The sequence below is a fragment of the Scyliorhinus canicula genome, chromosome 2 (genome assembly GCF_902713615.1).
Source record: "Scyliorhinus canicula chromosome 2, sScyCan1.1, whole genome shotgun sequence".
NCBI lineage: Eukaryota > Metazoa > Chordata > Chondrichthyes > Carcharhiniformes > Scyliorhinidae > Scyliorhinus > Scyliorhinus canicula.
The window spans coordinates 271,491,478-271,518,620 of NC_052147.1; the positions used below are offsets into that span (position 1 = coordinate 271,491,478).

The 27,143-nt window shown below is 46.4% G+C and overlaps 1 protein-coding gene across 1 annotated transcript in view; it reads left to right on the forward strand.

The window, feature by feature from the left end:
- LOC119962140 (contactin-associated protein-like 5) overlaps positions 1-27,143 on the forward strand; it is a 1,413,266-nt gene that overhangs the window by 721,893 nt on the left and 664,230 nt on the right. Inside the window, exons 9-10 of the mRNA XM_038790064.1 lie at positions 3,129-3,278; positions 19,863-20,034. Of these exons, the coding sequence (XP_038645992.1) occupies positions 3,129-3,278; positions 19,863-20,034 (322 nt within the window). The remainder of the gene's footprint in view (positions 1-3,128; positions 3,279-19,862; positions 20,035-27,143) is intronic.

The window sequence follows — 27,143 nt, forward strand, 5'->3', positions numbered from 1 at the left end:
TCAAAATTACAGTGAGTACAGTCTCAGTCCACTCAACCTCTCCCCATAATCCAACCCCTTCAACTCTAGGATTAACCTAGTGAATCTCCCCTGCACACCCTCCAGCGCCAGTACGTTCTTTCTCAGGTAAGGAGACCAAACTGAACATGATACTCCAGGTGTGGTCACACCAGCACCTTATACAGTTGCAGCATAACCTCCCTAGTCTTAAACTCCATCCCTCCAGCAATGAAGGACAAAACTCCATTCACTTTCTTAACGTCCCGACGGAGTCCCTGGGCGAGCACTCAGAGCCTGTGCAAAGCAGCTGGCGAGTGTATTCGCAGATATCTTCACACCTCACTCCTCCTCTCTGAGGTCTCCACCTCCTTCAAGAAGACCACCGTAATACCAGTAACAACGAAGAACAAGGTAGCTTGTCACAACGACGACCGACCGGTGGCCCTAACGTCTATTATCATGAAACGCTTCGAGCGGCTAGTCATGAGATGGATCACTGCCAGCCTCCCTGACGGACTCGATCCACGCAGTTTGCCTATCACCGCAACCGGTCAACAGCAGACGCTATTTCACTGGCTCTGCAATCAACACTCGAGCACCTCGACAGCAAGGACACCATGTAAGACTGCTGTACATAGACAACAGCTCCGCCTTCAATACCATTATCCCAACAAGACTAATAACGAAACTCCGCAATCTTGGACTTGACCCCTCCCTGTGCAGCTGGATCCTTGACTTCCTCACCATCAGACCGCAATCTGTCAGGATAGGTAACAGCGCCTTCTCCACAATAGTCCTCAACACCAGAGCCCCGCAAGGATGTGTGCTCAGTCCTCTACTGTACTCCCTATGCATACATGACTGTGTGGCAAGATTTAACTCCAAATCAATCTATAAATTTGCGGATGATACGACTGTGGTGGGCCGCATCTCAAACAACGACGAATCAGACTACAGGAGGAAGATAAATCACTTGGTTGCATGGTGTACCGAAAACAACCTCTCTCTAAATGTTCGAAAGGAACTGATCATCGACTTCAGGAAGCGCAGCACGACACACACTCCCATCTGCATCAATGGCTCTGAAATGGAGATGGTCGATAGCTTTAAGTTCCTGGGGGTCACCATCACCAACTGTATGTCCTGGCCCACTCACGTTGATACAACAGTCAAGAAAGCCCAACAACGTCTCTACTTCCTACGGAAGCTAAAGAAATTTGGCATGTGTGCATCGACTCTCAAACTTCTACAGATGTGCGATAGAGAGCAGCCTATCTGGCTGCATCACAGCCTGGTATGGCAACTGCTCGGTCCAGAATCGCAAGAAACTGCAGACTGTGGTGAACTCAGCCCAACGCATCAGACAAACTTGCCACCCCCACATTGATTCTGTATACACCTATCACTGCCTCAGTAAGGCAGACAGCATTGTCAGAGACCCCTCCCACCCAGGCATTGTCTTCTTGCAGACCCTTCCATCAGGCAGAAGGTACAGAAGTTTGAAGACTCGCACATCCAGGCATAGGAACAGTTTGTTCCCACAGCTACAAGACTCCTCAACGTCTCCCCCTCGGACTGATCTGTTCCCTGTAAGAACACTATTCACGATGCCCTATGCTGCTCTTGCTCATGTATTTGCTTTGTTTGGACCCTTGTTCCGCACTGTAACCAATCACTGTTTGTCGATGTACCATTTGTCAATATGCCCTGTTGATTATTCTTGTGTCTACTATGTACGTACTGTGTACATTCCTCGGCCGCAGAAAAATACTTTTCATTGTACTTCAGTACATGTGACAATAAATCAAACCAAATCACCTGTTGCCCCTCTGAACTAACTTTTTGCGACTCATGCATTAGGACACCTAGGTCCCTCTGCACAGCAGCATGTTTTAATATTTTATTATTTAAATAATAATCCCTTTTGCTGTTATTATTTTGCTGTTAAAACATAGACTCATTTGCCGTATCAGGTGGACATAAAAGATCTCATGTCATTATTTTAAACCAGGTTAAAGTCCAACATGTTTGTTTCAAACACTAGCTTTCGGAGCAGTGCTCACCCCAGTCCAACGCCGGCATCTCCACATCATTATTTTAAACAAGAGTGTTTCTTGGCATAATTTCTCTAATTGAAAAGTTTTACATGCTCATATGGCCATTATAGTTGCTCTGGAAATATTATTTCAAAATCATGAATTAAATGGGTTTAGGGTTGGTCCAGGTTTCCACATGTGCTGTGAAGCATTGACACGTTCCCTACTGGAAGCAGCCTGATTGACAGACTTGGTTTCCTGTTGCACCGGAGCAGACTTGGTAGATAGAAAGCCTGTTATTGCTACTATAAATATTGCAGGGGATGGATTTGGAGGATCTGATCCATGGGCCTGAGGGAAGGGACCTTACCCTCTGAATCCGGAAGGGTTCAATCTGGTGTGGACAAGGGAGGACTTGTCTGTATTGAGGAAAAAGATTTGATGTGGCAGGAGTGACTTGTGATACACAGTATGAGCATCATTGTTTTGTGGGTGTGGCGGGGAGGGAAGTGCAATATCCCACACGGGATTTACGGAGTAGAAATGACCATATTCCCCATGCTGTAAAAGCTCGGCCAGTAAGGCATCGACCAGGCTGTGTATATATTGTCTTGCAAATGAAATTAGGTTTATTTATTTGACTCGGTTTGGACTCCCCATGTCCTTATTAAAGGAAACACTCCTTCTCCTGGTGGCCAGTAAGCAGTCCTGCAAAATCACTAACATTCTTTCCAATATTGCCTTCACTTCCCTTGTCCTGATGGGTTACCTTCGCTTCCCTTGTCCTGCCGGGTTTCCCATGGCTTTGGAAACCTGGCCATCAAGGATTAAACTAACAAACATGAGTTAAAGATGTGGTGGCTGCCTCATTAAAATATTTACATTGCCAACTTGATTCCTCAGAGCGATTTGACTTTCCACCCACCTGTCCCACTTCCATTCTCGAAATGACCGCAACCCCACTTTTGGGGCTTGATTGAAGCTCACCACCATGTCAAAATTTCTAAACAAATAAAGATCCATCTTTTTCACTATGAATATCTTGCCTTATGGAAGGACCCTTGTTAATCGGGCATCTGTTTTTTTTTCTAGGTGTCAAACTAAATGACGGGCTGTGGCACTCTATTAATTTGAATGCCAGGAGGAATCGGGTTAGCGTCATCTTGGACAATAATGCTGCCTCAACCTTTCATTCCACCGTACCGATGCAGATATACTCTGGGAGCAGCTATTATTTCGGAGGTAGGTCTTTAGCAGCTTGTTGCACCTTTTTCACAGGTGGCCATTTTCGGTTCATTTACATTTCTCCCTTTTGTTGTTCCATGGAGCACCTCATAATGCTTCTGTGGTGAATTCATACTGTATTGGAATTCACACTGTATTGCATTGCATTGTATTATGTCCTTGTGGGCTCTGTCTGTGAGCCGTTGCGCGGCTCTGCCCATAGGGGGAGATGAGGAGCTTGTACAGGGCTCCACCCTTGGCTCCGCCCATTGCTCCGCCTATGGCCCCTCCCACTACCAGAAGTATAAAGTGCTGCAGCCGTAAGCCTGCTCTCAGTTCTTCTGGTAACAGGCAGGCTCAGTTGTAAGACTATTAAAACCACAGTTTACTTCCAATCGTGTCTCTAGTGAATTGATGGTCACATCAGCTTCTCGATTAGAATTTGAACCGTTTCTCTTTGTGATTTGACACTGAAAACTCATAGCCGGGTATTTCTTTATTTAAAATTGTACTGTTTTCATTCAATATAGATAACTGTGCACTTAGCAGGCAATCTTCCATTATTTCGCAAGACAGTGACAATTTGTAACTGATAGATAATACTTAATGTACTTATGGGTTGGACATATTGTCAAGTGCAATCAGACGATTTTGTGGCGTGAATCTCCATTCAGTAATGTGTCCCCATGCAGTGTATAAACCTTCCAGAATGTGCTTGATATATGAATTGGTGGAACGTCGAGCAGGAAGTTGGGAAAGGGGGACTGCGTAGTAAAAGGTGAGGGCAAAGATGAAGAGTGGGGAAGAGTTGCAAAAATAAATTATCATGACAACATGCAATTATTTGAAAATTAATTGTTGAGGTCTGAATGCAGTAATCGAGACATCAATGCATGCCAATGAAAACTGATGTAATAGCTTGGAGAATCCTAGAGGAGCGAGGTTTTAGGCCATTCTGCAGCTCTATTCTTTTCCACCATTCAGTTAGATCGTGGCTCATCTGCATCTCAGTTCTATCTACCAGCCTTCGTTCCACAATGCTGAATAACATTGCCTTGCAACATTTCATGAGGGGAAGAGTTACAAATGCTTGCGTACGACCACACATCAGGGTCATATCTTCCTGTACAGGCTGAGTGAGTGGGCACAAGGCATAGCAGATGTAGTATAATGTGGATAAATGTGAGGTTATCCGCTTCAGTAGCAAAAATAGGAAGGCAGATTATTATTTGGGTGAAAATTGAGAGAGGTGGATACTCATTGAGACGTTGGTGTCCTCGTGTATCAGTCGCTGAAAGTAAGCGCGCAGGTACAGCAGGCAGTAAAGAAGGCAAATGGAATGTTGGCCTTTATAGGAGAGGATTTGAGTATGGGAATAGAGGTGTTTTACTGCAATTGCTCACTGGGCATTAGTGAGGTCACATCTGGACTTTTGAGTGCAATCTTGGTGTCCTTATCTGAGGAAGGATGTTCTTGCTATGGAAGGAGTGCAGCGAAGGTTTACCAGGCTGATTCCTGGGATGGCAGCATTGTCATATGAGACTAAATCGGTCAGGATTATATTCATTGGCGTTTGTAAGAGTGTGAGGGTATCTCATAGAAATTTGCATAATTCTAACAGGATTAGACAGGGTAGATTCAGAAAGAAAGAAAATACTGGATAAAAGCAAATTACTGTGGATCCTGGAATCTGAAACGAAAGAGAAAATGCTGGAAAATCTCAGCAGGTCTGGCAGCATCTGTAGAGAGAGAAAAGAGCTAATGTTTCGAGTCTGATGACCCTTAGTCAAAGATTCAGAAAGAATGTTCCCGATGGTGGGGGAGTCCAGAACTCCGGGTCATACTTTGAGGATAAGGGGTATGTGGTGGTATGAATGTGAGCACTGCCATTGGTGCAGAGCATTGGTTTCCCATTAGCTCTGGCTAGTCATGTGCCTCTCGTCCGATTGGCTGGGACTAGTCATGTAACTGCTCACCAATTGGTCGAGAGGCAAGTAGACCCCGCCTCCGAGGCGGGGTATAAGTACCCAGAGTTCCCAGCGGTCAGCCTTTCTCTGGAGTCGACCACCGGGCTAACAACTAGCTGATTAAAGACACAGTTTGGATCTTCATCGTGTCTCGAGTCCAATTGATGGTACATCAGGGTATACATTTTTGGACTGAGGTGAAGAGAAATTTCTTCACCCAGAGAGTGGTGAATCTGTGGAATTCACTACCACAGAAAGTAGTTGAGGTCAAAACTTTGTGTAATTCAAGAAGGAATTGGATAAAGGTCATGGGGCTAATGGGATCAAGGGATATGGGGAAGGTAGGATCAGGATATTGGACTTGATGATCAACCATGATCATAATTAATGGCAGATCAGGCTTGAAGGGCCGAATGGCCTCCCCCTGGTTCTATTGTCTATCTTTCTATGTTTCTGCTGATCAACGTCATTGGCCAGGTTTTATGGCCCCATCATGACATGTCTCACAAAATGGGTTGTAAAATCCTGGCCATTGTCTCTTTAATTTCCATTCCTTACCTAACTCCCATGTCTTGCGGTTGATATGATAGGCAACTGCAGGTCTCGAGGATGGTGTCCATTCTTCAGGCGTGTCAGATGAATTGAACATTCTGAATTCTTCCTCTGTGTATCCGAACAGGTGCCGGAATGTGGCGCCGAAGGGATTTTCACAGTAGCTTCATTGCAGTGTAAATGTGAGCCTACTTGTGACAATAATAAAGATTATTATATTATTGACAATGCACGGGTTTGGTTACTTTTGTGTGCATAGCGAGAGGTTCAGCAGCACCATCATTATTGACCCATGACCATGCCTTCGTCAGGAGCTTCCCAAGATCACGCCCAACATTACGCTGGCATCTGGGTTTGATATGGGCACAGCCTATCCTGACAGCGCATTAAAGATTACTTTGCAACTTCACTTGTGCAAAAGACCACGCAACAGATGTACCCGATCTTCATTCTCATTCTATTACAGGCTTGAAGTGGTAAAGAGGATGTTTCCCCGAATGGAGATTGTAGGACAAGAGGGCATAGTTTCAGAATAAAGGGATGTCTATTTAAGAGTGAGATGAGGAGGATTTCTTCTCTCAGAGGGTCGTGAGTCTTTGGAACTCTTTGCCACAGAGAGCTGTGGGGGCAGAGTCCTTGTGTATATTTAAGGCTGCGATAGATAGATCCTTGATCAATAAGGGAATTGTGGATTACGGAGAAAGGGCAGGAAGTGGATCAGAGGAATATTGGATTAGCCATGAGCCTGTTGAATGGTGGAGCAGGCTTAGAGGACCGAATGGCCTACTCCTGTTCCGATTTCCCATGGTCTTATCGCCTCCACATTATCATTCCAGCAGGTTAAGATATACACAAGGAAGTTTGGAACATTAATGGCACTGTCATGATCAGGTAATAATGTCAACATCACTTATGAGAGCTAGCTCGGGGATTTGGTCAGGTCGCACTCGCTTGACCTTCAGGTACAAACCAGAACCAGAGTCCTCACATGTAATAGGCTGACACCATGAGGCTATTAGGTGCATGCCTTTAACATCACATAGTCATGGCCATCCAGTAGACATTTCAAGAGTTGCTAAGTGCTAACTAGATCTGTTGTTTTATTCTGGAGGTGGTGAGTGGGATCTAATATAGGGGTAATGTCTAGCTGCAAATATGCTCACAAGTTAACACAGCGGGCAGTTCTCAGTGATTATTTAAACTATTAGGGGCTGGTTTAGCACAGTGGGCTAAGAAAGCTGGCTTATAATGTAGAAGAAGACCAGCAGCGCGGGTTCAATTCCCGTTCCAGCCTCCCCGAACAGGCATCGGAACGTGGCGACTAGGGGCTTTTCACAGTAACTTCTTTGAAGCCTACATGTGACAATAAGTGATTATCATTATTATTATTAATCACACCCAAATCGGATAGTCATTAGGAGAAGGCCATTGAAAAGTGCACTCGGTTGGAATGACCCCACTGTGAGTCACCTTTAAAACCTATACCATCAACAGTAAGCAGACTTCAGATTCGGAAGCGGGCAGAATAATTTTTTTTAAACTTTCCAAAATCATGAGGCCACATTATATGATCCTCTGACGCTAGTCTTTCATATGAATTGTCCAATCATCATATTCATAGAGCAATTGGCTTTGTACTTGATGCTTCTTCTGTGGACATAAAGGTGACTGATCTCAGGTTGACTGAGACATCATAGCCCTGAGCGACATGATGAGAAGATGGGAGATACTTGGCAGGGGTTGGGGTGGCGGTGTCTGTTACACATGAATGACTTTGGAACATTTCATCATATGGAAGGGCCATTCATTGGCTGAGACTTGGAGGCAGAAAAGAAAAACATGTTACACATGTGAAGACTACATGCAGTGAGTCAACACCTGTGCCACCATTGCGCTCTCACTACTTTTCAATTTTTCTAACTCTACCACTACGTCCATCCCTGGCATCTGCAGCAGAGGTGCAGGCTGACTGCTGACTGCTGCCTGTGATGACCTTGACAGATATCCTCTGGAGGCTCGAGGCCTGGAGGGTCTTGCCCTGACAAGGGTCTCCTCCTGTCATCTCTGACAACCCTGACTGCTGTTTCCCTGCGAATCTATGGAGCTCCAATGTATCTCTTGAGGGCTGATTCCAGTGGCTCGTCATCAAACTTGGATTCAGCAGGGGCTGGGCCTTCAGCAGTGTCAGAGACATTGGCTATCACTGTGGAGCTGTCGCTGTGCTGTGGTGAGCAGATAGTGACCCCGAGCCTGCTCTAGAACTAGGTCCCATTGAGATGTGTGTCTCTGAGCTGGTGGAGGGTACCGCTGTATGCAGTGACGGATCTTCCTCAGATGTTTCCTGAGGATCCTTTCCCAAGGTTCCCAAGGGGCTGGGATTGATGGGCTGGCTGCTGCTGGACCTGTGCTTTTTCCAACTCGTGTTTGTATTCGAGAAGAGGTAATTAATGATTGGCTAGAAGGTCACCAATATTAAATAGCACTGTGTGCTGAGTGGTTCCCAGTCAGGCTGAAGACACGTTTTCGGCAGGATGTTATGTGGGATGATGATTCTGAAGTGTGTATGAGAGAATCAGTGGTGATGTCCTTTCTGCTGGTGGTGTGTGAGACCCCTGAGGACTGTACTACCACAAATGCCTGATGGCCTATGGAAGTGTGAGTTGAGAGTGAGGAGAAGTTTGACTTATCCGTGCAGAGTTTATTCTCTCCCTGCACCGTAGAGCAATCCTCTTTGGAGGTCCACAAGTGCTGACCTCCCTGGTGGCCTCTTCCCAAGTCTGCGTGGTGACTTTGTGGACTTCCTGCCGCCATCTCTTGGATAGGGGACCTCCCACTGGCCCTGTGCTGCCTGGTGGAGTCCCTCAAAGCACTTGTCACTGAACATGGGAACAGATGGTTTGGGTCTTCTTGGGGCCAGTCGCTTCACACACCATAATGTATCTTGGCCTGCCGAGTAAAAATGTGTGTGGATGCCATTCAAATATGATGGTCGAGCCGACAACCTCATGAGGATTGGATTGGATTGGATTGGATTTGTTTATTGTCACGTGTACCGAGGTACAGTGAAAAGTATTTTTCTGCAAGCAGCTCAACAGATCATTCAGTACATTGGAAGAAAGGGAATTGAACAGAATTCAAGAAAGTACATGAGAATACATAATAGGGCTATACAATATATACAATGTAACTACATAAGCATTGGCATCGGATGAAGCAGACAGGGTGTAGTATTAATGAGGACAGTCCATAAAAGGGTCGTTTAGGAGTCTGGTGACAGTGGGGAAGAAGCTGTTTTTGAGTCTGTTCGTCCGTGTTCTCAGACTTCTGAATCTCCTGCCCGATGGAAGAAGTTGGAAAAGTGAGTAAGCCGGGTGGGAGGGATCCTTGATTATGCTGCCTGCTTTCCCCCGGCAGCGGGAGGTGTAGATGGAATCAATGGATGGGAGGCAGGTTCGTGTGATGGACTGGGCGGTATTCACGACTCTCTGAAGTTCCTTGCGGTCCTGGGCCGAGCAGTTGCCATACCAGGCTGTGATGCAGCCCGAGAGGATGCTCTCTATAGTGCATCTGTAAAAGTTGGTAAGGGTTAATGTGGACATGCCAAATTTCCTTAGTTTCCTGAGGAAGTAAAGGCGCTGTTGTGCTTTCTTGGTGATAGCGTCGACATGAGTGGACCAGGATAGATTTTTGGTGATGTGCACCCCTAGGAATTTGAAGCTGCTCACCATCTCTACCTCAGCTCCGTTGATGCTGACAGGGGTGTGTACAGTACTATGCTTCCTGAAGTCGATGACCAGCTCTTTAGTTTTGCTGGCATTAAGGGAGAGATTGTTGTCATTGCACCACTCCACTAGGTTCTCTATCTCCCTCCTGTATTCAGACTCGTCGTTGTTCGAGATCCGGCCCACTATGGTCGTATCGTCAGCAAACTTGTAGATGGAGTTGGAACCAAGTTTTGCCATGCAGTCGTGTGTGTACAGGGAGTAGAGTAGGGGGCTAAGTGCGCAGCCTTGCGGGGCACCGGTGTTGAGGACTATTGTGGAGGAGGTGTTGGTGTTCATTCTTACTGACTGTGGTCTGTTGGTCAGAAAGTCAAGGATCCAGTTGCAGAGTGGAGAGCCAAGTCCTAAGTTTTGGAGCTTTGATATGAGCTTGGCTGGGATTATGGTGTTGAAGGCGGAGCTGTAGTCAATAAATAGCAGTCTGATGTAGGAGTCCTTGTTTTCGAGATGCTCTAGGGATGAGTGTAAGGCCAGGGAAATGGCATCTGATGTGGACCGGTGATAGCGGGACGAACAAAATCCAGTCCACCCCATCATGAGATTTGGTGAGATGCCCATTTATTCATAAGTAATGAAAAGCACACAATCTAGCGCAACAACCTGCCCCAAAGCCCAACTGGAATCGGGCCAAGCTCCACCCGCCAAGGCACTTAGGGCGGGATTCACCACCGACCGAAACGCGATTGGGCAGTCTCTGAAGTGTGTATGAGAGAATCAGTGGTGATGTCCTTTCTGCTGGTAGTATGTAAGACCCCTGAGGGCAGCCTTCGATGCCAAATCCGCGGTAGGCATCGGTTTGATGCCAAATCGGGATCGTCCGGCACCCCAAGAATGGCATAAATGCACCGCTCACCACGTGCCGTTTAAGTACCGCTGGCATATATTAGTGGGCGTGACCCTCTATTCTCCGGGGTCTCCTTGATTCACTGCTGCCGAATTCCCGATAGCACGGTTCACTGCGTCTCAGCAGTTGGGAACCTGGTGTGGCGGCTATGGACTGTGCCCAGCGTCACCACAGTTAGCCGGAAGCCATGCTGCTGGCCGGGGGGCCTTCGGGGGGGGGGGGGGGGGGGGGGGGGGATGGGTGGCCGGAGGGTGGGCAGTATTTGGCAGGTTGGGTCCGCGCATGGCTGACTCCATGTTTTGTGGTGTGAGTGCTACAGGTCATCGCCATGCGCATGTGTGGCTATGGACCTGGCCATTCTCCAGGCGGTTATACCGTGGGAGCCCAGGGTTTTACTCGAGATGGCTGTTAGCCCCTCACCAGTCACAGGGATCGCCGCCGATTTTTCCGTCATCAAACGCCACAGTTCCAACACCGCCGTCGGCACTTAGCATCCAGAACTGTGAATCCAGCCCTTAGTCTCAAGTAGGGAAAATTCCACCCGTAATTTCTGAGAAAACAATTGTGTTATCATCAACGGAAATATAATTGACAGCAAAGCTGCAGTCAAGCTTAGTAAGCAATTCACCGTTGCTTTCAAAGATTGGATCCTTTCCAATATGCAGATTAGGACACAGTTTTAATGGGAATTGAATGCCAAGGTTTGTGTTCCTCCAACTGTTAAAATGAAATTAAAACTGTGCCACTGTTCTGCCAAGCTGGTTACTTGGCTGAGTTTTGACGGAATCAGTCTCGTCAAATTGAAGTGAGATTCGGCTGAACTGAAAAGCTAAAGTCCTCAGAGTTAAATAAATATATCATGAAAAGCAGTTATGATCAGTAACAGGTTAGAGAGTTGGACAATTTTAACGTCATCAATAAATTATATTTGTGCAGCACCTTTAACATTGCGAAACATCTCAAGGCACTTTGCAGGAACTTTGTGAAGCACAATATCGCAGCTAGCCACATAAGGAAATACTGAGCAAAGATGTTGGAATATCTTAATGCAAGAAAGTGAGGGAGGGAAAAGATTGGTGCAGGGTAGAGTTTAGCACCCCGATAATTGAAAGCATGCCCACAAATGACGGTGTGATTAGAAATTAGGGATGCTCAAGAATTCAGAACTCACCCCTATCAACATTTCATTGGGTTGCCATTGACCCAAAACCAGCCATTTCAATACTGTGGCTGCAAGAGCATGTCAGAGGCTGGGAATCCTGTGCCGAGTAACCCAACTCCTGTCTCCCAAAGCCTGCCCACGATCCACAATGCACAAGTCAGGAATGTGGTGGAATATTCTCCGCTTGCCTGGATAAGCGCAGCTCAACAACGCACAAGAAGCTCAATACCATCCAATACAAAGCCCACTTTATTGACATCCCATCTACAAACATTCACTTCCGCCACCATCAGCATGCAATGGCAGCCGTGCCATCTGCAAGATGCACTGCAGCAACTCACCAAGCACCTTCCAAACCCACAGCTGCTACCATCTAGCAGGACAAGAGAGGCAGATGCGTCAAAACACCATCACCTGGAATTTCCCCTCTAAGCCACTCACCATCCTGACTTGGAAATATATCACTGTTTCCTCACTGTCGTTGTGTCAACATTCTGGAACGCCCTCCTTAATAGAATTGTGGGAGTACCGACAACGCAGTTACTGCAGCATTTCAAGAAGGCAAATACAAAGTTGTAGTGGCATTGGAGGCAGTCTGGAGACTGTGAGGTAGATTTAGGGGCTGGTTTAGCGCAGGGCTAAATCGCTGGCTTTTAAAGCAGACCAAGGCAGGCCAGCAGCACAGTTCAATTCCTGTACCAGCCTCCCCGAACAGGCGCCGGAATTTGGTGACTAGGGGCTTTTCACAGTAACTTCATTTGAAGCCTACTTGTGACAATAAATGATTTTCATTTTCATTTAATTGATCCTGGGTATGGAGAGATTTTCTTATGAGAGGTGAAGTGGTTTGGACTTGTAATAATTGGAGTTTCGAAGAATGAGAGGTGACCTTATTGCGACATATAGAATTCTCAGGGCTATTGATTCGGGCAGATGTTGAGAGGCTCTTTCCCCTCATAGGAGAGTGGGGGACCAAAAGGCATAACCTCAGAGTAAAGAGTTGCCCATTTGAGACAGAAATGAGAAGGCATTTCTTCTCTCAGAGGGTAGTGAATCTGTGGAATTTTTTACCAGAGTTATTTGTAGAAGATGGGTCATTAGTTATGTTCAAGGCTTAAATAGATAGATTTCTAATCAGCAAGAGAGTAAATAGCTTTCAGGACCTCAGATTTACAGATGGCAGAATATGAGAGTAGAATCTGTCAGGTATGTGTTGGGGATAGTCAAGTTCAAAGGTAACAAAGGCATGAATGAGCTGAAACGGGCAAATTCAGGCAGTATTACAGAGATTGAAATCTGCAGCCTGAGTTTATGGTGTGACTATATGGTTGAAAGTTTGCAAACAGACTGGTTTAGCCTCTGCCTTAGCCAAGGAGAGGATTGGAATCAATAGCGAGGGAATGGAGTTTGAAGCAGGAATGTAGATCTGTGGGTCATCAGCTTATACATAGAGATAGAATGACTCTGGTATTGCATGGTGGTGAGGAGGTGACATAGTGGTATTTTTACTGGCCTTATAATCTAGAGACCCAGGAAGTGGTGCAATTTCAACTCAACAACATATTTGCAATTAAAAGTCTAATGGTGACCAGGAAACCATTGTGGATTGTTGGAAAAACCCATCTGGTTCATTAATGTCTTTTAGGGAAGGAAATCTGCCATCCTTACCTGGTCTGGCCTACATGTGACTCCCAATACACAGCAATGTCTTTGACTCTTAAATTCCCTCTGAAATTGTCCAGCAAGCCACTCAGTATTATTCACACAAAAAAACACAACAAAGGAATGAAACCGGGCAGACCACCTGGCATTGAACCAGGCACTGGAAACGACAATGGCAAACCCAGCCCTGCCGACCCTGATCAGTCCTCCTTACTAACATCTGGGGGCTTGTACCGAAGTTGGGAGAGCTGTCTCACAGACTAGTTAAGCAGAGTTATACTCACAGAATCTTACCTGGCAATGTCCCAGACACCACTATCCCCATTCCTGGGTATGTCCTGTCTCACCGGTAGCATTGTGGTTAGCATAATTGCTTCACAGCTCCAGGGTCCCAGGTTCGATTCCGGCTTGGGTCACTGTCTGTGCGGAGTCTGCACATCCTCCCCGTGTGTGCGTGGGTTTCCTCCGGGTGCTCAGGTTTCCTCCCACAGTCCAAAGATGTGCAGGTTAGGTGGATTGGCCATGATAAATTGCCCTTAGTGTCCAAAATTGCCCTTAGTGTTGGGTGGGGTTACTGGGTTATGGGGATAGGGTGGAGGTGTTGACCTTGGGTAGGGTGCTCTTTCCAAGAGCCGGTGCAGACTCGATGGGCCGAATGGCCTCCTTCTGCACTGTAAATTCTATGAAATTCTATGATAATCTATGACAGACCCAGCAGAGGTGGTGGCACAGTGGTGTACAGTTGGGAGGGAGTTGCCCTGGGAGTCCTGAACATCGACTCTGGACCCCATGAAGTCTCATGGCTTCAGGTTAAATATGGGCAAGGAAACGTCCTGCTGATTACCACATACCGACCACCATCAGCTGATGAATCAGTGCTCCTCCACATTGAACACCATTTGGAGGAAACACTGAGGGTGGCAAGGGCGCAGATTACACTTTGGGTGGGGGACTTCAATGTCTTTCACCAAGAGTGGCTCGGTAGTCCCACCACAGACCGAGCTGGCCGGGTCTATAGGATATAGCTGCTAGACCTGGACTGCACCAGTGGTAAGGGAACCAGCAAGGAGCTGGTTTAGCACAGTGGGCTAAACAGCTGGCTTGTAATGCAGAACAGGTTCACTTCCCGTACCAGCCACCCCGAACAGGTGCCGGAATGTGGTGACTAGGGGCTTTTCACAGTAACTTCATTGAAGCCTACTTGTGACAATAAGCAATTATTATTATTATTATTATTAACAGGAGGGAAAAACTACTCAACCTCATCCTCACCAATCTGCAGATGCATCTGTCCATGACAGTATCAGTAGAAGTGACCACTATTTAGTCCTTATGGAGACAAAGTCCCGTCCTCACATTGAGGATTTCCTCAATCGTGCTGTGTGGCACTATCACTGAGCTAAATAGAATAGACTTTGAACAAATCAAGCAACTCAAGATTGGGTTCCATGGTGCTGTGGGCCATCAGCAGCAGCAGAATTTATTCAACCACAATCTGCAACCTCATGGCCTGGCATATCCCCCACTCTACCATTCCCACCAAGCCAGGTGATCAACCCTGGTTCAATGTAAAGTGCAGGAGAGCATCCAAGGGGCAAATCAGGCATTCTGAAAAATGAAGTGACAACCTGGTGAAGCTACAACACAGGACTACTTGTGTGCCAAACAGCAGAAGCAACAAGTAGTAGACAGAGCTAAACGATTCCATAACAAAGGCATCAGATCTAAGCTCTGTAGTCCTGCCACATCCAGCCGTGACTGGTGGTGTACTATTAAACAACTCACTGGAGGAGGAGGCGCCACATTTATCCCCATCCTCAATGATGGAGGAGCCCAGCACATATGTGCAAAAGACAAGACAAGCATTTGCAACAATCTTCAGCCAGAAGTGCCGAGTGGATGATCCATCTTGGTCTCTTCCGGAGATCCCCAACAAGATGTGAGTCTTCAGCCGATACAATACACTCCACTTGACATCAAGAAATGACTGAAGGCACTGGCTACTGCAAAGGCTAAGGGCCCTGACAATATCCCGGCAATAGTACTGAAGACTTATGCTCCGGAACTTGCCGCACCCACCTCTAGCCAAGCTGTTCCAGTACAGCTACAACACTGGCATCCACCCGGAAATGTTTAAAATTGTCCAGGTGTACAGAAGAAACAAGTCAAATCCAACCCAGCTAATTACCGCCCTATCAGTCTACTCTCCATCATCAGCAAAGTGATGGAAGGAGTCATCAACAGTGCCATCAAGCAGCACTTACACAGCAATAACCTGTTCACGGACGTTCAGTTTAGGTTCCGCCAGGGTCACTCAGCTCCTGACCTCATTACAGCCTTGGTTCAAACATGGACAAAAGAGCACAATGCCAGAGGTGAGGTGAGATTGACTGCGCTTTACATGAAGACAGCATTTGACTGAATATGGCATCAAGGAGCCCTAGCTAAACTGGAGTTAATGGGAGTCAGGGGAAAAACTCTCCGCTGATTGCAGTCATACCTGGCACAAAGGAAGACGGTTGTGGTGGTTGGAGGTCAATCGGCACGGTAGCATTGTGGATAGCACAATTGCTTCACAGGTCCAGGGTCCCAGGTTTGATTCCGGCTTGGGTCACTGTCTGTGTGGAGTCGGCACATCCTCCCCGTGTGTACGTGGGTTTCCTCCGGGTGCTCCGGTTTCCTCCCACAGTCCAAAGATGTGCAGGTTAGGTAGATTGGCCATGATAAATTGCCCTTAGTGTTGGGTTGGGTTAGGGGGTAGGGTGGTGGTGTTGACCTTGGGTGGGGTGCTCTTTCCAAGAGCCGGTGCAGACTCGATGGGCCGAATGTCCTCCTTCTGCATTGTAAATTCTGTAAATTCTATGATCTCAGTTCCAGGACTTCACTGTAGAAATTCCTCAGGGTGGTGTCCTCGGCCCAACTATCTTTAGCTGCTTCATCAATGACCTCTCTTCCATTATAAGATCAGATGTGGTGATGTTTGTGGATGACTGCACCAATGTTCAGTAACATTCGCGACTCCTCAGATAATGAAACAGTCCATATCGAAATGCAGTCAGACCAGAACAATATCCAGGCTTGCGCTGACAAATGACAACTTACATTTGTGCCGCACAAGTGCCAGGCAATACCCATCTCTGACAAGAGAGGATATAACCACTGCCCCTTGACATTCAATGGAAATGCCATCGCTGTATCCCCCACAATCAAGATCCTGGGGGTTACCATTGATCAGAAACTGAACTGGACTAACCATATTAATACTGTCGCTATCAGGGCAGGTCAAAGGCTCGGAATCCTACGGCAAGTAACTCACCTCCTGTCCTCACCAAAGCCAGTCCACCATCTACAAGACACAAGTCAGGAGTGTAATGAAATACTGTCGGGGAAATCATAATAAAGACAAATTCCTCGACGTTCGATTTAAGGAAATTTATTTACACAAATATATTTGCGAACAGAGAGTGTTCCAGATGCAAAAGCCAGGGCACTGCACTCTGAGATTTGATTGAAGACAGCATGTTTTTATAATCTGAAGTAAACAGGCATGTTTATATTAAATAGACCTTGGAAAGTACTTATGATGAAATACGTAGTATGTATGTTCTTGCCCTTGGCTTTGTTACCTTTCGGAGGACAATGTGTTTTCATAATCAGGCCGAAACCAGAATACTTCAGCAGTATTTCATTTATGTTAATTTCCCTTCAACAAATAATCTCCACTTGCCTGGATGAGTGCAGCTCCAACAACACTCAAGGAGCTCGACACCATCCAGGACAAAGCAGCCCGCTTGATTGGCACCCCTTCCACAGACATTCAAACCTTTCACCATCGACAAGCAATGGCTGCCATGTGTACCATCATCAGGATGCACTGCAGTAACTCACCAAGGTTCCTTAGACAACATCTTCCAAACCCATGACCACTACCATCTCGAAGGACAAGAGCAGCAGATACCTGGGAACCCCACCACCTGGAGGTTCCCCTCCAAGTCACTCACCACCCTGACTTGGTAATATATCGCTGTTCCTTCACTGTCAATTGAACAAAATCCTGGAACTCCCTCCCGAACAGCATTGTGGTTGTACCTACACCTAATGCTAATAATCTTTATTGTCACAAGTAGGCTTGCATTAACACTGTAATGAAGTTACTGTGAAAAGAGCCTGGTCGGCACAATCCGGCGCGAGTTCGGGTACATCGAGGGAGAATTCAGAATGTCCAATTCACCTAACAAGCACATCTTTCAGGACTTGTGGGAGGAAACCGGAGCATCCGGAGGAAACCCACACAGACACAGGGAGAATGTGCAGACAGTGACTCAAGCTGGGAATCAAACCCGAGACTCTGGCATGTGATGCCACAGTGCTAACCACTGTGCTACCGTGCTGTCCTCAAGGAGTGCAGTGGTTCCAGAAAGTAACTCACTACCACATTCTCAAGGGTAAACTAGAGATGGGCAAGGAATGTTGGTCTAAACAGTGACGTCCTCATCCCGTAAATGAATTTTTAAAAAATAAAGAAAAATGTAGATCAGAAATTGGAGAGAGTCAAAGATAGATTCTTTTGATTGATCAGAGATGATGGTGCAGGAGAAGTAAGAGAGGCTGTTGCAAGTGATACTCTAGGCATGCTCAGATAGATTAAAATGCATCCAGGTGAGAACTGTTCTACTCAGTTGGATAAGAGCGGAGAGGAATTGAATGAGTATAGTGTAGTCAACAGGGTCAAGAAAGATGAGGAGGGAATGTTATATAGGATATAATTTGCAAAGATAGGATGAATTCATCAATCCTGAGTTCTTAATGGGCAGTTGCACTTATGAGAGCATGACTGATGGGGCAGGATTCTCCATCCCACCAGTCCCGTTTTCCAGCATGGCCCATCCCTGCCGGCAGCGGGAATCTCTGTTCCCATAACCGACTAATGGGGTTTCCCATAGTGGGCCTCCGTATGCCGTTGGGAAACACGCGGACGTGGGTGTGCTGCCGGTGGGGTGGAAGATCCCGCTGACAGAGAATCCCGCTGTGGGTCTATAGCATTGTAGCACTGATTAATCTGACCCACATCCACCCTGAGCTCAGAGAACAATGTAGTATCAGTACTTTTAGCCTTAATGTTTGGTGAAGCTGACTTTAAATAAACGCTCGTGCATTCGTTTTGCAATTTGTCAAACCCCATCTCATTTATCTTAATTTCCTTTTATATGAATGCATCTGAACGCAACTGAACTAAAAATATTCTCAATCTAGGCAATAAACATTACCTAATTATATCTAATGCTTTTGTGTATAATATCACGAATAACAACTGTCAGATTTAACTCAAATACAGCACCCGGTTTTAGATAATTGATAGTTTCATTTTGCATCTTGTTAAGTGTTCTAATTAATTGCAGATTGCTTTGTTGGATGACACTTTCCTAAATTAGCCGTTTCTATTTGAACATTTTCGACATCCTGATCAGAGCCGACAATGCTACTTCTCAAAACATTTCTTGCTTTTGCTGTTAATTAGGGCTCAAACGAATGTCCTTTTTCCACTCGGGGGGTAATACACAGCGTTGCTGTGACAATGATTGTCTTTTTCCTCATTGATGAATCCTTCCGTGGGCCTGTTTCCTCCGGGTGTTCCCGTTTCCTCCCACAGGTCCCAAAAGACCCGCTTGTTCGGTGAATTGGACATTCTGAATTCTCAGTGTTCCTCCGAACAGGCACCAGAATGTGGCAACTGGGAGATTGTGGCAGTGAGTCGGGAAAGCAGCACTGAAGCCGCCAGGCCCCAATGGCAGCTTTCTCCGCCATATTGCTGGCAGCTAAGAGAAAAAAAAAACCCAAGGGGTGGTTCCGCAACAACACACTAGTGGGGCGGATTCTGATCGAGCTCGTCACGCCAACAATCTTTTTGGAAAGGTCGGGGCACTATTTCTAATGGACGTCCCTATGCGCAAAAGTTAAATTAGAATTGCACCCCCCTTGCATCGCCACCGCCCCCCCCCCCCTTTTACCCCCAGGCACTGCCCTGGCAATTTTTCCTTGCACTGACAGGGGACGGTTCCCGGGGGCAGTACATGACCCTCTCCCCCTGAGCAATGCACTCATCTGAGCTCCTCTGGCAGGTCAGGCGCACATTGTTGAAGACCAGTCGTAATTCAGGCGAACGGATAATGTAATGGGGTTGGGTACGTCACTGGTGGGGGCTTGGGACAATCGCGCGGGGGCTTCCAGCTGACACATGATGCGATTTGGGCCACTCCCAATTTGTTGTCCTCCAGTCACCAATCCCAACCGATGCGAGCAGGAGCGCAAAATCCCAGCCAAGGCGTGAAACAAAGGACAGCTCATTACGCTTTTGGTGTTTGCTGTAATATAATGTATGTTAAACAAAATCCCACAAAGCTGTATAAGCTTGTGATGACATAGGAGAAAGTTACACATACTTCACTGATCTGAATCTAAGAGAAAGCAGCATGGAAAGTAGCGAGTTCACGCAACCTTAAACATGTTACAATAAAGTATTTGCCGCTGGCATTCTTTTTGAGTTATTTATTCCAACCCACCAACGTTGTAATACATTTGCAAACAGTTCTTGTCATCCTACCCTTTAATATGTGTTTTTTTTTTCTTTCCAAGGTTGCCCTGCAAATGCCACTGCTGCTGATTGTTTAAATCCCTTTGGTGCGTTTGAAGGCTGCATGCGGCTTATATTGATCGACAACCAAGCAGTGGATCTCATTCTGGTACAACAGGGCTTGCGAGGAAACTGCTCTGATCTCCATATCGATTTGTGTGGCATCCAGGACCGGTAATAATTATAATCTTCTGTAATAAGGAACAACCGAATGAAATGCAACATCTCCTTCTGTACAAATGTTTTTGGATCAAATGCTTTCTTCTTCAAAGATTGCATCGTCCTTTTCCTGGATGATAGCAGGGCGTATATGTAGGAGCAGAGGTATCTCGGTTTCAAATGGTTTTGAGGACTCATTTAAATGAGCAATGATCATGCACCGCCTTAGTTTATTGAGGGACAATCTTATGCTGTTTTGGGTTATTGTTACCCCACGCTGGGCTAGTGCACGGTCAATTCCAGCCCCACGTGCCCCGGAGTCACAACACAACTGAATTAACCATTAGTTCTCATGGAAATATGCAAAGTCTTTGGCTCTTGGCTGCCCAATAATCACAGTCACCAGGTCTGAAACTGTAAACACACTTACTGTTTGTTTATAACAAGAACTGTAATGAAATATGCAGCAAATACAAGTGGTTAACTATAAGCTGATTCCTATTCCCCTTTTTAACCCACCCTATCCTATATATAATATATACATATACACACACACACACACACATACACAGAAGACAGTCAAACACAGACGGGTGCAAAGGGGGAAAAAAAATCAAAATTGAAAGGAAGAAAAAGACTGCTTCAGATGATGGTTCTTCGTACACTTTTCTTCACAGCAAGCTTGCTGATTAAAGTCTTTGGCTCACAACCTGCAATGGTCTTTTCTGCAAATTCATTCATTCAGGTATTTTGTAGTTTAGGAAAGCAGTACTCACAGACTTTTCTGGAGATATACCTTACTTCTGCTTTCAGTTATACTTTGTATTCCATCTTTCTGGAGAGAGAGTTGGTTGTTGCTGGACTTTGTTTGCACAGCCTGTAATGGTGCTCCTGCAAATAAATTCTTCCAAGCTCTCTATCAGTTCAGAAACACACCACACACAGCTTTTCCGGAAGAAATCAGAGGGAAGAGGATAACAGGACCTCCTTCGGGGCTGCCAGCATCAAACTGAATCCATGGGACTCTGAAAAGCATCCCATTGGGATAAGATGCAATCGCCACCTGCTACTGGGCACAGCACAGCCTTTTGGGCGAGTTCATTGGCCACATGCCAAATCAATAAAACCAACACCCAACCCATCTTTCTCACTGGGGCTGACTATTCTGCAACTCCAGTTTAAACCAGCACAGCTTTCTGGATTATTCTGCTTGAACAAATGATGCAGACTGCATAAAAGACACATGGACATTAATCATCCATGGATCAAAAATGTAACGGCAAAAATAAAACAAAGAGAATAATAGGGAGGCAGTGACGTAGTGGTATTTTCACTGAACTAGTAATTCAGAGAGCCAGGGTTATGCTCTTCTGTCCCAGGGCAGAATGTTAAATTTGAAATCAATAAAAAAAAGCAGGAATTAAAAGCTTAATGATGACTGAAACCATTGCCAAATGCTATAAAAATCCATGTGGTTCACTAATGTTATTCAGGACTGGAAATCTGCCGTCCTTATCCGGTCTGGCCTGCATGTGACTCCAGACCCACACAGCGATGCAGTTGACTCTTGACTGCCCCCACTGAAATAGCCTAGCAAGCCAACTCAGCTCAAGGGCAATTAGGGATGGGCAACAAATGCTGGCCCAGCCAGTGATGCACACATCGCAAGAATGAATAAAAAAACATATAATGAACAGGAAGAATCCTTACATTATGACAAGTATATCAAATGGCAATGCTAATTTTTTGATTTCACAGCACAGTTTTGGCTGCCGAGGTTTCTGGACCCAACCTGGAGATTTGGCAGAAGTCTCTGTGTTGTTGCATAGACTTTCTGTCGTGCTTCATACCCTGCTCAGCTGGCCACTGCGCAGACTGAGAGTGTCAAGGGCATCACGATGAATTCTGATTATGTCATTGGCAAAGATCACAACTGTATGTTTAGCAGGACTCACTGGTTCCTCACCAGGAGCTTAACTTATCCATTTTTATTGCCTCCTTTCCCTCTCGGCCTGAACGAATGCAATTGCAATATCTTCGTGACCACTTTGTAATCACTTTAATTTCAGTGGAGATTCACCTTCTTGTGCATGTGGGGCACTGTGTTGGTTTTGTGAATCACGTGCTTGTTAATTATTCACTGTTGCAGGGTTCAAATTGGGTGTGAGAAATTGTGTGACCTTGTTTTCATCTGGTTGAGCTTTGAGTCGTGATGAACCATTTGATTGCTTTTACTCCAGGCTGAACCATTGTTTGTACATTAAATTGCAGATTGGCTGATGCTAGTGCTACATAAGAGTTTGTATTGGCAATGTGTTTGAGTACTATTTTTATATATGACACACAGAAAACAGCCATTAAATGTGATCTAACACTAATAATAATGATAATAATAAATACTTAACATTTTTACAATGCCAGCTTACATTGAAATACATCACAGTTATTTATGCAGTGATTATGGCTGCAGTTGGAGGGGCTGTTTAGCACAGGGCTAAATCGCTGGCTTTGAAAGCAGACCAAGCAGGCCAGCAGCACGGTTCGATTCCCGTAACAGCCTTCCCGTACAGGTGCCGGAATGTGGCGACTAGGGGCTTTTCATAGTAACTTCATTTGAAGCCTACTCGTGACAATAAGCAATTTTCATTTTCATTTTTCAGTTGAAGATATCATTGAAAGCAAATTAAAATGTGCACATGATTGACCCCTTGATTGTTGCATTTTACATGAAACCATCAGATATCATTCAGCATCATCTTCAAAAACAATGCTTTTAAAATGCAGTGACTGCGGTTACGTAGACTAACATACAGCTATTTTACATCAGTGACATTCTCTAAATGACAACACAGTTGACACTGGTGTTTTAGAAAATAGATGCAGGAGTAGGCCATTCAGCCCTTCGATCCTGCACCACCGTTCAATATGATCATGGCTGATCATGCAAATTCAGTATCCTACTCCCGCTTTCTCTCCATTTCCTTTGATCCCTTTAGCTGCAAGGGCCACATCCAGCTCCCTCTAGAACTGGCCCCGAGTTTTCTGTGGTAGTGAATTCCACAAGTTCATAACTCTCGGAGAGAAGAGATTCTTTCTCATCTCAGTCCTGAATGGCTTACCCCTTATTCTTCGGCTGTGACCCCTAGTTCTGGACGTCCACAAAATAGGGGACATTCTTCTTGCATCTAGCCTGTCCAGTCCCTTCAGGATTTTAGATGTTTCTTTGAGATCCCTTCTCATTCTTCTAAATTCCAGTTAGTACAAGCCCTGTTAATCCAGTCTTCCTTCATATGTCAGTCCTGCCATCCCGGCTATTAGTCTGGTGAACGTTTGCTGGACGCACTCAATAGCAAGAATATCCTTCCTCAAACTAGGAGACCAAAACTGCACACAATACACAAGCTGTGGTCCCACCAAAGCCCTGTATAACTGCAGCAAGACATCCCTATTCCTCTACTCATGCTGTACCTGCATGCTCCATTAATATAGTTTCCACGTCCTCCCAATGAATGGACAGGGTATCAGCCATCGAGGAAAACTTGGATTTGGTGACTGAGTGTTGGGTCAGCATAATGGGCGCTGAGGAGACCTATCTTCTGAGAGGATTAGAAGAGTAGAAAAGTTTAGGGAAAGCATTCTTGTGCTGAAAGATCTTCTAACAGTAATGGTGCAGAAGGATAAAGACCCAGGACAAAGGAGCCCTGCTTGATTGACACTCCGACCACAACCATTTACTCCCTCCGCCAGTGATGTACAGTGGCAACAGTGTTTACCATCTACAAGGTGCACTGCAGGAACACAATAAGTCCACTGAGACAGCATCTTCTAAACCCACAAGCACTACAATCTAGGACAAGCGCAGCAGATACCTGGGAATACCATCACCTGAAAGATCCCTTCTAAGCCACTCACCATCCCGACTTGGAAATATATCACTATTCCTTCACTGTCACCGGGTCAGCATCCTGAACTCTCTCCCTAACAGCACTGTGGCTATAATTGCACCACATGGACTGCAGTGGTTCAAAAATATAATAACATAATAATCACTTATTGTCACAAGTAGACTTTAATGAAGTTACTGTGAAAAGCCCCTAGTGACCACATTCCGGCGTCTGTTCGGGGAGGCCGGTATGGGAATTGAACCCGTGCTGTTGTCCTTATTCTGCATTACAAGCCAGCTGTTTAGCCCGCTGTGCTGAACCAGCCCCAAAAGGCAGCTCACCACCAGGGGCTGGTGCTGTTTAGCACAGGGCTAAATCGCTGGCTTTGAAAGCAGACCAAGGCAGGCCAGCAGCACGGTTCAATTCCCGTACCAGCCTCCCCGAACAGGCACCGGAATGTGACGACTAGGGGCTTTTCACAGTAACTTCATTTGAAGCCTACTTGTGACAATAAGCGATTTTCATTTCATTTCACCTTCTCAAGGCTGATTAGGGATGGGCAATAAATGCTGGCCTAGCCAGCGATGAACGCCTCCTTGAATGAATTTTAAAAAGCTTTCCCTGGGAAGGAGGCAGGAGGAGTTTGGTGTAGAACCAGTACCTAAAAGTAAGTTGGGATGCACGAAAATAAGAAGATTCATGGAATGCTATCCTTTAATACAAGAAGAATTGAGGAGAAAATTAAGCTTCAATCATACAGGACACTGGTGAGACCGCATCTTAAATAATGTGTGGAGTATTGGTGTCCTTATTTAAGGAAGGATGTAAATGTGTTGGATGTGGTTCAGAGGAGGTTTACTAGACTGATTCCTTAAATGAGCGGGTTGGCTTATCAAGAAAAGCTAGACAAACTGGGGTTGATCCACTGGAGTTTAGAAGAGTGAGGGGGCAGCGTAATGGGGGAGAGCCAGTGTCAAACGGGTGCTTGACTTGGGGGTTTGGGATCATGGGGCTGCTGGGGGATGGGGGGGATGCTGCTTTGCTGACAGAAAAGGAGCCAACATGGGGGAACAGAGGGAGAGTTGGGGGGGGGGGCCTCCAATGGGAGGGCTCGAGTAAGCAGGGGACGCGGGCTCGTGGCTGGCTGAAAAAGAGAGATGGCTAGTTGGCAGGGTAGGGGATGGTTAACCCCCCCCTCCATCCAGGCTGATCACATGGAATGTGCGGGGCCTGAATGGGCCATTCAAGAGCGCTCGTGTGTTCTCGCACCTAAAGGGGTTGAAGGCAGACGTAGCCATGCTACAGGAGACGCACCTAAAACTTGCGGGCCAAACAAGATTGAAAAAAGGGTGGGTTGGCCAGGTGTTTCATTCGGGACTGGATTCAAAGACCAGAGGAGTAGCAATGCTGGTCAGCAAACGGGTGGCTTTTGAGGCAGGGAGTATTGTGTTTGACAAAGGGAGCAGATACATAATGGTTAGCGGGAAACTGCAGGGAACTCGGGTGGCGCTGGTGAATGTTTACGACCCGAACTGGGACGACGTGGAATTCATGAGGTGCATGCTGGGTAAAATTCCGGACTTAGACTCGCACAATCTGATTATGGGGGGGGGGTGACTTTAACAGAGTCATAGACCCTGTATTGGACCGGTCAAACCCCAGGTCGGGAAAGCGACCAGCGGCGGCTAAAGAACTGAGGGGATTCATGGAACAGGTGGGGGGGGGGGGGGGTGTGTAGACCCATGGTGATTCGCCCGGCCGAGGGCGAAGGAGTTCTTTTTTTTTTACCACGTCCACAAAGTTTATTCCCGTATAGATTTCTTTGTGATGAGCAGGGCCACCCTAGGGTGGAGGGGACAGAATACTCGGCCATTGCATTCTCCGACCATGCTCTGTAATGGGTGGATGTGAGTCTTGGGGAGGACACTCATCACAGGCTTCAATTTCACTCATCCTCAAACGAGAGAAAGATCCGCTACAGTGTGGGTCTTATAGACCGATATCGCTCTGGAACGGCGACGCCAAACTGCTGGCCAAGATCTTGGCTGGTAGAATTGAGGACTGTGTCCCTGGGATGATGGGGGAGGATCAGACAGGCTTCGTCAAGGGCAGGCAATTGAACACCAATGTACGGAGGCTCCTAAACATCATTATGATGCCCTCAGAGGGAGGGGAGGCAGAGGTAGTGGTGGCGATGGACGCAGAGAAAGCCTTTGACCGGGTGGAATGGGAGTACCTGTGGGATGCGCTAAGAAGGTTTGGATTCAGGGAGGGGTTCATAGGTTGGGTCCAGCTACACTACCAGGCCCCCGTGGCAATTGTGTGCACGAACAGGGTGAGGTCGGAATACTTTAGGCTCCACCCGGGGATGAGGCAGGGGCGCCCCCTCCCCCCATTATTATTCGCCCTTGCGATAGAGCCGTTGGCCATAGCGCTGCAGGCTTCAAAGAACTGGCAGGGGCTGGTTTGGTGGGGAGGAGCATCGGGTCTCGCTCTATGCGGATGACCTGCTCCTGTACATCTCGGACCCACTAGGGGGAGGTCATGCAGATTTTGAGGGACTTTGCCAATTTCCTAGGGTACAAACAAGAAGAAAAGCGAGATGTTTGTGATCCAAGCTAAGGGGCAGGAAAAGAGACTGGGAGAGCTTCCGCTTAGGATGGTCGATAACGATCTTTGGTATGTCAGACGATCCGGGAGTTCAGGAAGCGAAAGAGGCCGACGGATGGGCCTTGGCCTCCCTGGTAGCCCAGAGATGGATCGTTTAATGTGGAGGGACTCGAAGCCCCCGAGTGTGGAGACCTGGTGACGAGAAAATAAAGTTTGCCTTGAGAGGGTCCATGACGGGGTTCTCTCGGAGGTGGCAGCCGTTCCTAGACTTTCCAGGAGAGCAGTAATGTTCAGCAGCAGCAGCCCGGGGGTGTGTGTATGTGTGTGTGTGGGGGGGGGGGGGGGGGGGGGGGGGATTGTTACATAGTATTGTTTATTTATCTGTATATATGGTTAACATTTATTTTGCTATGTTAAATGTTGTTAATGGTTATGCAAAAAATTATGTTTTGATAAAAATTTTAATAAAAATAATTGGAAAAAAAATGAAGTGTGAAGATTGAAGTCAACAAGATCCTGAATGGTCTTGACAAGGTGAACGTGGAAAGGATGTTTCCTCTTGAGGGTGAGTCCAGAGCCTTGTGGGGGAGGGGGACATTGTTTTTAAATTAGGATAGAGATGAGGAGAAT